This window comes from Artibeus jamaicensis, unplaced genomic scaffold (assembly GCF_021234435.1).
Source record: "Artibeus jamaicensis isolate MK-2021 breed Jamaican fruit bat unplaced genomic scaffold, CSHL_Jam_final contig_887, whole genome shotgun sequence".
Taxonomy (NCBI): Eukaryota; Metazoa; Chordata; class Mammalia; order Chiroptera; family Phyllostomidae; genus Artibeus; species Artibeus jamaicensis.
In genome coordinates, this window is record NW_026522003.1 from 1,054,065 (window position 1) to 1,064,976 (window position 10,912).

A 10,912-nucleotide genomic window follows, 5' to 3' on the forward strand; every position below is an offset into this window, starting at 1 on the left:
TGCCCTTTCCCTCACGATCTACACAGCATGCTTGAATGACCTTGGGTGGCCCTGCCCCTCAGCTTTGTTTTCCTCATTTATAAAACAACGATAAAAATACCATCCGTCTTGCTTACCTTCCTACTTAATTCACAGGGAAACTATCGAAATGAAAACGTGTACGTTTCAAACACCAGAAAATGCCAGGCTTTCACCATCATCACTAGTATTCCAAAGTTGGAGAGAGACAGAACTTTTCTTTGAGACAAGGCCCCGGCAGCCTGCCCACCCTCCCCGTAACTACACCGCAAGTCCTCTTCCCAGCCATGTTCCCTCTTCCTCCTTTCCCAAGGACCCCCAGCCTGTGTCTCCCCGGTGCCAGGGCTGTGGGAGGCTGCCCTCTGTCGGCCACCTGATTCCTAACCCCAGCAGCCCCTCCAATCCGGATTTTGGACCTATATTGCCACCTAATGGTCCACAGAGGCACTGCTGCCAAACCGAGTTAGCTCAGCTGTGGTACCTATTGCCACAGGGTTTTTAGAAATAGGGAAAAGGCAGAACAAATTTCCCCATCTGGTTCCTGAAATCTGTCAGGATGTGCGAAGATCTAGGTCAGGGCTTTTAGGGCTCAAAACCTGCACGGAAAGCTCCTGGGGTCTTGGGCAGGCAGGGAAGGAGGGAGGAAGAGCATACTCACTAGAGGGACGAGTTGCCTGACTTACAGGCAGCCCTATTTGCCTACTTTACTGTAGTGTTTAATGCCACTGCATATCCCCTCTGCACTTGCCCCACAGTGGCCTGGCCCTTGGTATGCCTGATCTATAAAACCTCTGGCTTCCCCCTGGCTGGTGTAGCTCAGTGGACTGAGCACAGGCCTGCGAAACAGAGCATCGCAGTTTGATTTCCAGTCAGGGCACATGCCTGGGTTGCAGGCCAGTTCCCAGCAGGGGATGCATGAGAGGCAACCATACATTGATATTTCTCTCCCTCTCCTCTTCCCTTCCCCTGTAAAGATAAATAAATAAAATGTTTTTTAAAAAAAACGTTTCAAAAATAAAACCTCCAGCTTCCCACAGGGACACCCCAGCATTTGCATATAGTAAAAGAGCCAGTAACATATTTCTATTGTGCCCTTCCTTTTTCACTGAGCCTATAGTTCCTTTTACAGATGAAGTTCATTCGAAAGGTACAAGCAGGGTTACAACCAGTGCCTCTGACAGAAGGGAGTGGGAAGCACCCAAAGAACAAGAAAAGGGGATGGAGAGGAGGCCTCCCCTGAGACCAAAGGTACCGAGAGCAAGCCCCGAGCTTCTCCTGAAGACCCTGAAACAGAGCCCCAGGAAGAGGTGATGACAAAAGACAAGGCTTCTCAAGCCTCACAAGAGGAAGTGGACCCAAGAGACATGCATCAAGGTCAGAGAATGGCCATGCAGAAGGAAAGACAGCAAACTGAGCTGTAGCGAGCGCCTGAGCCCTGTGGCCAGGGCACAGGAAATGGGGCAGAGCACCAGGGCCAGAGCAGGGCAGAGCTCCAGCCTGAGACTCTGGTAGCACGGGGCGGCTGGAAGAGAGAGGCTCTGGAGCCACCAGAGTGTGACAGTCAGTTCTTGGGGCAGTACCTTGCCTGGACCTGGGGCACAGGGCTCCTGTGGCTGAAGCTCCTGGTCAGCCAAGCCCAGGCACTCAGGGCCAGTGCCAGGCTGTTAAAGCCAGTGGGAAACCCGAGTGTTTGGGCTATTGCACAGGCCTTGTGAAAAAACCTAGCAAATGAGCATGCTCTGAGCCATGACACAGTCCCCCTGCATGACTTGGTCTCAGAACCTATCAGTACTTCCTAAACCCCTCAAACACCCCCTAGCCTGAACCAGGAGAATGCCCTGAGAGGTGGGGCTACAAAAGGAACTGACTGCCCCCAGGGTTGGGTGGAGCCCGGCCCTTGGGGGCAGGGGGGGGATGAGAGAGGTGTGTCAAGGGAGGAGCTCAGCCCCAGCTGGGGGTCAGCACTGAGGAGGGTGTTCCCGGTGCCTTCTGACTTTGCACTTCATTCTGCACAGAACTTTTAGGAAGTTGGAGGGGAGAAGACCCTCAGAGGGAGGTGTTGCCCTCAGCAGAGACTCTGGAACCCCCTGGACTCAACAGGGACTGGGAGGCGTTCCCGGAAGCATCAGCTCCTGGGCAGCTCAGAGCTCGGGCTTGAACTCTGACCAAAGAGTGCCCCAACCGCTCAACAGGCTGGGGGCCCTATTTCTCTAAGGCCTGCATCCCTCCCTTGGGGTGCGCCCTGCCCCTCCCTGAGTCACCCCAGGGAGAGAGGGGGAAAAAAGGGAAGAGAAAAGCTGCATTGACTAGAGAGGAAGGAAAAGGAAACAGCAGAACAGGGAGGAGAGGCCACACGGGAGTGGGTGACTGAGGAGACTGAGAGGGCAGATCTAGGGCAAATCTAGGGCAGGGAGAGATCGAGAAAGGGCAGGCCGAGCATCCCAAGGGCGCCCCTAGAGCAGGGCTCGGGGGCGGGGAGCCCAGGGGGCGGACCAGCCATGTCTCACGGGACCTACTACGAGTGTGAGCCCCGGGCTGGCCAGCAGGCACTTGAGTTCTCAGGGGCCCGAGCAGGGCCTGGGGAGCTGGGGGACATGTGTGAGCATGAGGCCTCCATCGACCTCTCTGCTTACATCGAGTCTGGGGAGGAGCAGCTCCTCTCTGACCTCTTCGCTGTGAAGCCAGCACCGGAGGCCCGAGGCCTCAAGGGCCCTGGAACCCCTGCCTTCCCTCACTACCTGCCACCTGACCCGAGGCCCTTTGCCTACCCACCACATACCTTCGGCCCAGACAGGAAGGCCTTGGGGCCTGGAATCTACAGCAGCCCAGGGAGCTACGACCCCAGGGCCGTGGCTGTGAAGGAGGAGCCCCGGGGGCCCGAGGGCAGCCGAGGGACCAGCCGTAGCAGCTACAATCCTCTGCAGTACCAAGTGGCACACTGCGGGCAGACAGCCATGCACCTGCCCCCAGCCCTGGCAGCTCCCAGCCAGCCCCTGCGTGTCCTCAAGGTAAGAGCAGATCACTTCTCCTTGGGCCTGGAGAGAGGCCGGTGTGGATGGGGAAACTCTGAGCCTCCTGCTTAAATTCTTAATTGGTCTGTGTTTGGTGGTGTTTTGTGAAATTGGCCCATCCCAAAGCCCTCCACACTCACCACCCAGCTATGACCCTGCCTTCCTTCTCTGCGCGTTCACTCCCACCCTGGAGCCCGCTGTGTCCTACAGTCTCCATGCCCAGCTGAACTGCCTTGATCTCAGGCCTCCACAGCTTCTCTGCTGCCCACCTCCCTCTGTTTCTCTGAAGCCTGCTTCTAGAAGAGGAAATGCCCGCTGATCGTAGAACTGGAAACAAGATAGATTGAACGAAAGTGTCCTCAGAGAATGTGGGAGCATGAAAGGAAGTTTTAGTCAGAGCAGGGACCCTGGGTATCTAGCAGGGCCAAGGCTGTTCCGACTGGGAACCTGGAGCTGGCTCTGCAGCCCAGATCCCTTTGAGGCCCAGGGGCGCTCTGGTGCCAGCACTCTCCCCCTGCCGCCACTCTGCTTCCTGGCCAGCCCTCACCTCTGACTGTCCCTCCGTGCCTTCCCCTGCAGGCACCTTTGGCTGCCGCTGCAGCCCCCTGCAGTCCCCTTCTCAAGGCGTCCTCTCCCGCTGGCCCTTCGCACAAGGGCAAGAAAGCAGTGAACAAAGACAGCCTGGAGTACAGGCTGCGGCGGGAGCGGAACAACATTGCCGTGCGCAAGAGTCGGGACAAGGCCAAGAGGCGCATTCTGGAGACACAGCAGAAGGTGCTGGAGTACATGGCAGAAAATGAGCGCCTCCGCAGCCGTGTGGAGCAGCTGACCCAGGAGCTGGACACCCTTCGCAACCTCTTCCGCCAGATCCCCGAGGCCGCCAACCTCATCAAGGGTGTGGGGGGCTGCAGCTGAGCCCGGCTGGCAGACTGTGGAAACCTGGAGATCCCTGCTGGGGTGCTAGAGCCCCTCACAGGCCAAGCCTGAGACATGGACCATGGACAAATGGCAGTGGGTGGCAAGGGAGGAGGGCAGGCCTCAGTATTATGATTCTACGGCTGAATAAAATTGTACTGTGACTCAGTACTGGGGCTCTACACTGGGCCTGGGCCTGTGTAAGTGTGTGTGTGTGGAGGGGGGCATGGCCCTGCAGAAGGAAAGACAGCAAACCGAGCTGTAGTGAGAGTCTGGGAATGCAGGTGACTACCTCTTGATTCCATGCCCAAATGAATATTTGGGAATTTTCCTGAATATTCAGCAGACATGCTGCCCATAGCTCTCCTCTAGGAGAGCACCTGGCCAGACCACATCTGTCACTCTCCCCCAACCCTACTCTGTCCTCTGGACACTGAAGGCACCCTCCTGTCACCACACAGGACCTGGATTGGCCTCTGGTTACTGTCTTAACAGAGCTCTGTGGCTTGGAGGGAGATCCAGCACCACCCAGTCCCTGCTGACCCCAGTCCTGCTCTCCCTCACCTTGAAGTGGCATCTGGGAGCTCCTGCCCCAGGTGACCAAGAAAATTCCAGATGACTCTGCCCTATTCGTGGACCATTAGCTCTTCAACCAGGACTCAGTCCCTTATCTCCAGATCCTTGGCTTCAGTCCACCAGATTGACAAGTCCCCAAGGCTCCTTCCCACCCCCTCCCATCTTGGCCCTCACCCCCTGGGGCCCCAACACATGAGCACTTGAGTGTTTGGGAGAGGAATCAGTTGGAAGAGGCCTGCTTGTATGTGAGAAAATTGATAGCGTGGAGGATGACAGCTGCCTGCACCAGTGAAAGAACGCGTTTAGAGCATTTTCCCTTCCACAGGACCCTCACCTAGGAAGCACAATAGTACAGTGCTTGAGAACCTCCGCTTGAATCTCCCTCTGCCACTTCCTTGCTGTGCGACCTATAGCCAGTTACTTCCTTCTGTGCTGCAGTTTCCTCATCTGCAAAATGGGAGTAGTGCTGTTCCGTTCGTAGATAACAGGGCCTGCCACAGGGCCGGCATGAGTAGTTGTTATTATTATTCATTCTGCTAGAACTGAAAGGACCTCAGAGATCTCATCTATACTTCTCATTTTGCAGGTGAGAAAACTGAGGCCTCAGAGAGGGGAAGAGACTTACTCAAAATTACATGATTGGTTAGGGGCAGAATAGAAATTAGCTCCATAAAATCACAGATCAAAAGAGGTTCTGGGAAAGACCTCAAGCGATCATCCCGTCATCTGATCATCCGGTGGGCTTTGCCCTCAGAGAAGCAAGATAGTGTGAGCCACATTCTATAGATAAAGCAGTTGAGGGGAAAGAGACATTCTCCTGAAGCTCACTCAGCCCCTTTGCTGTCTGTCTCCCTGGAGCTCACGCCTCCCCTCAGAGGCACAGGGCAGGGCAACTGAATTTCATTCACAAGTGATCAGAAATGCCCGACAGAGACAGGAAGAGAGACACAATATAGGCTAAAATTTCTCCTCTCTTCTGAGAGGCAGAGAGACTGGAGCCTGCATCCTTAACCCCCCCCCCCCCATATTCCCAGCGTCAGAGCCTTTCCACATTTGGGGCATTCATGTGCACCATGGCTGCCTTACCCAGGACTCATCCCTCTCCTGCCTTTGCCTCAGTGTCTCTTGGGCACTGTCTGTCCTATATCTGTGCCCTGGATCCCCTGCCCCAGGTCTGGTTTGGGCAGCCAGATCTGAATCTCACCCCCCCCCCCCAAGCTGCCTAAATTTGGAAGGGGGAGGTGCCAATTTCTGCGGATGCCTGGAAGAATCCCGCACCTTCCTTTCAGCCCAGGGGGATGGGTTGCATAAGGGGGGTTTGTACAGAACACACTGAGTGACTCAACCTCCGGATTTCCTCCTCCTCGTTCAAGACCACTGCCCCTTGACTTATCTTCAGGGTTCTGGGTGATGGAACCTGGGTTGCTCAGCATCAACCCCAGGCTTCTTTCCCACAGCTCTGAAATGTGTCTCCTCCCAGCTCCCATTACCCCGATGGTTCCTCAGGGCAGGTGGCTGGCACCAGGACCGGAGAAGAGCCACAGCCCCACTAGGAGGAAAAGGTCCAGCCCGCTCAAGTGGGACAGAGTGGAGAGCACACCCCGATCCTCTGCGGCAGATCGTACCCAGGGCGGGGAGCGGGGGTGGGTATGACAGGTAGCCAGATGTCATACTTTGTGAATGAGGTTTTTAAGCTGACCCCAACTGATTTGGGCCAAAGTAACTTACCGGACAAGTGTTTGTTGAGCATCTTTCCTGTACCAGGTCCTTGTAAGATGCCCAGAACACTGCGGAGACTAAGACAAACCCAGCGCATAGTTAAAGGAGCAGAAAGAAAAAGACAACGAACGAGTGTGTTGAGTGTCTTCTCTGTCCCTTCTTGGACATCCTGCTACACACCTGGTGGGACAGCAGAGTGAGGTTAGGTGCTTGTCCCTAATCCCTCCCTGACAGGACAAGTACCCTCCACAGCTCCTTCTGACAGAATTCATGCTCTAACAGCCTGAGGAGGTGAGGCCCCCCCCCACCAGCCGACTGCACCCCCTCCCCATGCTGCCTTCCCTTAGTCCTGTTCATTCACACCTCTGTAAAGCACCTTCATTGCAGTCACTAAGTACTTCATTTGAATATGCCCAATGGGGAAACCAAATAAAGAAGCAGGTGGGAAGGCTCTTTTTAGCTGCAGTGACCAAAGATGGTCTCTTTGAGGAGTAACATTTACATCGAAACCTAAAAAATCTCAATAAAGAAGTAGACCTGCTGTACTGGAGCAAAGGGTGTGCAGAAGGAGGACGAATGCTAAGGCCCTAAAGTGTCGGTGTGATCAAGAAAAAGGAAGGAAGCCTAGGGAGGCTGGTGGAATGGAAAGGAGGAGAAAGGGGCCAAGCAAGAAAAATGCCTCCCTTCCTCCCTCCAGACACTCTTAGCCCTCTGCTGGGGAGGACCGTCCCTAAGAAGCTGGAGTGAAACAAAGAGCAGGCTTATCTCTGCTCCCACTGAAGGCAAAGCCGATGGCCCAGAGGAGGAGCCCCCAGGAAGGGAAGCCAGTTACCCCACCTCTGCCTGGGGAAAGGCTCGAGGCCTGGGGACACGGCAACTTGGGGAAACCTGCCAATCAAGGTGCAAACAGCACACACAAGCATTTCTTTTGGTTTAGAATCTATAGCTCAGGCCCACTTTTTCTCCATGAGCATAACTGGGGAGCAGGATAAGAGTTCTGAGCTGAGAGATAGGCTCTCGGGCCTCGGGGAAGCGGCCCAGAAGGAAGGCTGTTTGGAGATACTGTGGAGAGGGGGAAGCTCCCCAAGGTGAGCCTGCCAAGGTCAGTCATGGAGGAGGCTGCTTGTGAAAGCCTCTCCCCCTGCTCCGTGTACACCTCCCCACCCCACCCCCACAGATTGCCACACTCCTGGGCCCCCAGGGCCCCCATCCCAGTGTTGCAAGATCCCAGTTGGGGTTGTGGGGGTGGAAAGGCGCCTCTTCACCTCCACCTCCTACCCTACCCCAAGTCAGTGAGGGGACTGCGGGATGGAGGGGGCTGCACAGGAGATGCCGAGGCAACAAGAGCCAGGGCTGGCTAAGGGCCTGTGCACCTTCTCTTTCACAGTCAGTCCCTTGCCATCACCCTCACTGGCCCCCAGCAGGCAGACCTGTCTCTCCTCTCTGACTCAGCCTGGGCTGCTCCAAAGTGGGAATAGTTTACCTGGGCAGGACTCCTAGCTGGCCACTGTCAATTTCTCCTATAAGCAGGTCTGGCCTGGCCTCAAAAAAAACTTCCATGGCACATTAAAAAATTCCCCAAGGCTAACTCATGGAGAGATGTGTATTTTCGGAAGAAAATGGCTGCAACTGGCCACCAGTTCTGACTTCGGGGAGCAGCAGAAGTATCCTAGGACTTGGGGAAAGGAAGGCTTCCTTAAACAGAGAGAGACCCACCTGCAGAACCTCCCCTTTCTCTTGTAGAACAGAGATCTGAGGTAGGTAGAGGTAAGCCGTACACAGATTGGGTCCACCCCCCCACACCCTAGAAGCCAAGCTTCACCCCAAAGCGAGCCTCAAGCTGTCCAAACCCGTTGCCCCCACACCTAGCACTGTCACCCCTGGCCAGACCATTCAGCCCTGCTGCAATCGGGACGGTTTGCAAAACGCCTGCTAGCTCCCGCTTTGTCACCATCTGAGGTTAGGGCTGTCCTTGGGAGATAAGCCCCAGCCCCGCCCGCCTGTCCCGAGCGAGACTGCTGGCCTGCTGCAATCGGGACGGTTTGCAAAACCCCTGCTGGCTCCCGCTCTGTCACCATCTGAGGTTAGGGCTGCACCCCAAGATAAAGTCTTGCTCCGCCTACCGGCTCTGCCTTCAAACCTCACAAGCAGCGTGGCCAAGAGACAGAGTTCCTGGGAAGTCCACTCAGGGTCTGGAAGGCTTACTCAGACCCACTGAAGACTCCTGGTCCTTTCCCCACATCTTCTCCCCTCCACCCCAGCCTCACCTTTGCTCACTGTCCTCATCACTGTCCTCACCCCTCACTCTCCACCTACTCTCCTCACCTGCCAACTTCCATCTTCACCTTTCCTCCTCCCTCAGCTCCATCCTGCCTTCTCACTACAGTCATTCATTCATTTGCTCAAAAAATACTTAATAACACCAACTCCATGCCAGGCACTTAACTTCTTACGGGAGCTACGGGATAAAGAAGGAGGACAGTCCCTGACCTTGTGGGGCTTACAGATTCGTGAGGGGGACAAACAGAATCTCACAAAGAAATACATAATTCTAAATTGTGGACAGTGCTCTGTGGCAAAAGTAAAAAGGTGATTGTGACAGATATTTAAATGCATCAGGAAAGGTTTCTTTGAGCAAGTAATATATAACCAGGTATCTCATGGATTGAACGCCAGCCTGCAAACCAAAGGGTGACCAGTTTGATTCCTGGTCAAGGCACATGCCTGAGTTCCTGGCCAGGTCCCCAGTTGGTGATGCGCGAGAGACAACCACACATTGATGTTGCTCTCTCTCTCGTTCTCCCCCCTTCCCCTTCTTTAAAAATAAATTAAAAAAATATTTTAAAAAATATAAGAAAAGGTAAGTAGGAGTCAGTCTGGCAAATGTGGTTCCCAGGAGAAAGAAAAGCATGCAAAGGTCCCTAGATGCAGGCACTTCCTGGCAGACTGGGTTGAGTGGGGGACAGGAGGGCAGAGAGGGGCTGGGACCGCATCTCACTCCCATGGAAGGGTCCAGAGCACCAGTGAGAGAAAACACCTTCCAGAGGAAGAACACCTTTTCTCTCCTAACGAGAAAGAAGAGATGGCAGCAGACACAGATAGAAACACAAACAGGTTTGCAGCAGACTGGGGCAGACTCCCATTTAGCCACGAAAGAAGAGGTGATCGCAAGTGACTGAGAAGGAGGCTTGAAGGTATAAATTCCTAGTTGCCAGGGGTGGAAGAGGAAGCTGAGTGCTGAGATTTCTGGCTTGGAAGCACCTAATAAATTTAGAGTGACAGCAGTCTGTCCTCTGGGCGATTTCCTTCAGTGCTCCTTAGCTGCTCTGCAGCAAGTGGGGCTTACTCGGGGAGGCAGGATGGACAAGACACCGGGGAGGGGAGCTGAAGGCACTTACAAAAGAGGGATTTAGTGGTGAAGCTGGAACCTAAAGTGGACAAAGAGAGATGAAAAGACAGGAAGGGCTAATGGTTCTTCAATGAGCGTGTAGAACAGTTGCAGTGAGCCGACTTGAGCAAACATAGGGAAAGGAGATTATATCAGAGAGTGGGATGTTTGATTCAGTTATTTCATTGGTGCTACAGTTTCTGGTGATGATAAGGCTCTGGGCAGGAGTCTGGGAGTGGCTTGCTAAGGTGGAACGGAGAAAAGCGTTAGAGATAAAAGGGTGAGGGAACCGAGAGGTCAGCGTGCTCGACAGCCTTACAGATGATGCACAACCCAGGACAACTGCTCCGCTCGGCCCCATCCTCTCTCCACCCTGCACATCCTCCCACCTCCCACATCATTTCCTGCACTTCCACCCCTTCCTCATCAACACCCCTTCTCCCTACCCCTATCCGACTTCCTATCCCTGACTCCGGGCCCTTTCTCACCTTCAGCCCCACCTCCTCTAACTTCCATTCTAACTCCACCCTCTCTCACCATAGCCTTCACCCTTTCCTTCTCAGGATCTCTCCTCACCTCTACCTTTTCTCCTCAGCCTCCTCTTTCTCGTCCTGTTACTCCCATCACAGCTTTATTTCTCCTCCAAGCTGTGCACTTGAGAAGCACTATTGCAGGATGGATTAAAGCCTGTGCTCAGGAACCTAACTATGTGGATTCAAATACCACACTTTCCACCTACTCTTGTTGACACATTTTGCTGTGCCTCAGTTGTAAAACTGGGACAGGTTGCTGAAAGGATCACATGAGCATAAAGTGCTTAGAACGATGTCTGGGCACAGAGAAAGTGCTCAATAAAATGATCGTTATCCTCATCCTTTCTCCTTACCTCCTTGTTCTATCCTCACTTTCATCTCTTACCTCTACTACCTCTCAGCAACTACTCCATATCTCTTCAAAGAAGCAGGGGTGAATCAGACTCAGCCCCTGCCCGGAGTCTAGCAAGGAAACAGCACAAAAATAAATGTCAGGAGAGTATAATAAGAGCTACTTCAAAGATGTGAAAGAAATGCTATTGGAGAATCGATGATATGCAAACTAACTCAGCCTGAGGAGTTAAGTCTCAACAGGCAGATAACCTCTCAGTTGGATCTTGAGAGATCAGGAAGAATTTGCCAGGCAAATGTAGGAGAAACGTATTGCAGCAGAAGGAACGTAAGGTGTTTCTTGGACTTCCTCTATAGGAAGGTACGGCATTCTGCTAGCTGTTGTGAAGTTAGGGTGAATC

General features: G+C 53.8%; 1 protein-coding gene across 2 annotated transcripts; it reads left to right on the top strand.

Annotated features, from left to right (window-relative positions):
- Positions 1-1,158: 1,158 nt before the first annotated feature.
- CEBPE (CCAAT enhancer binding protein epsilon) lies at positions 1,159-4,102 on the top strand. 2 transcript variants are annotated; one of them, XM_037129414.2, is made up of 3 exons: positions 1,159-1,392; positions 2,034-3,026; positions 3,609-4,102. In XM_037129414.2, exons 2-3 carry the CDS (start codon positions 2,517-2,519, stop codon positions 3,942-3,944), a joined length of 846 nt encoding a protein of 281 aa, XP_036985309.1. In that variant the 5' UTR covers positions 1,159-1,392; positions 2,034-2,516; the 3' UTR covers positions 3,945-4,102. The 2 variants fall into 2 exon arrangements, with proteins under 2 accessions (XP_036985309.1, XP_053510853.1); XM_053654878.1 differs by lacking the exon at positions 1,159-1,392 and having other exon boundaries at positions 1,964-3,026.
- The last annotated feature ends 6,810 nt before the right edge of the window (positions 4,103-10,912 follow it).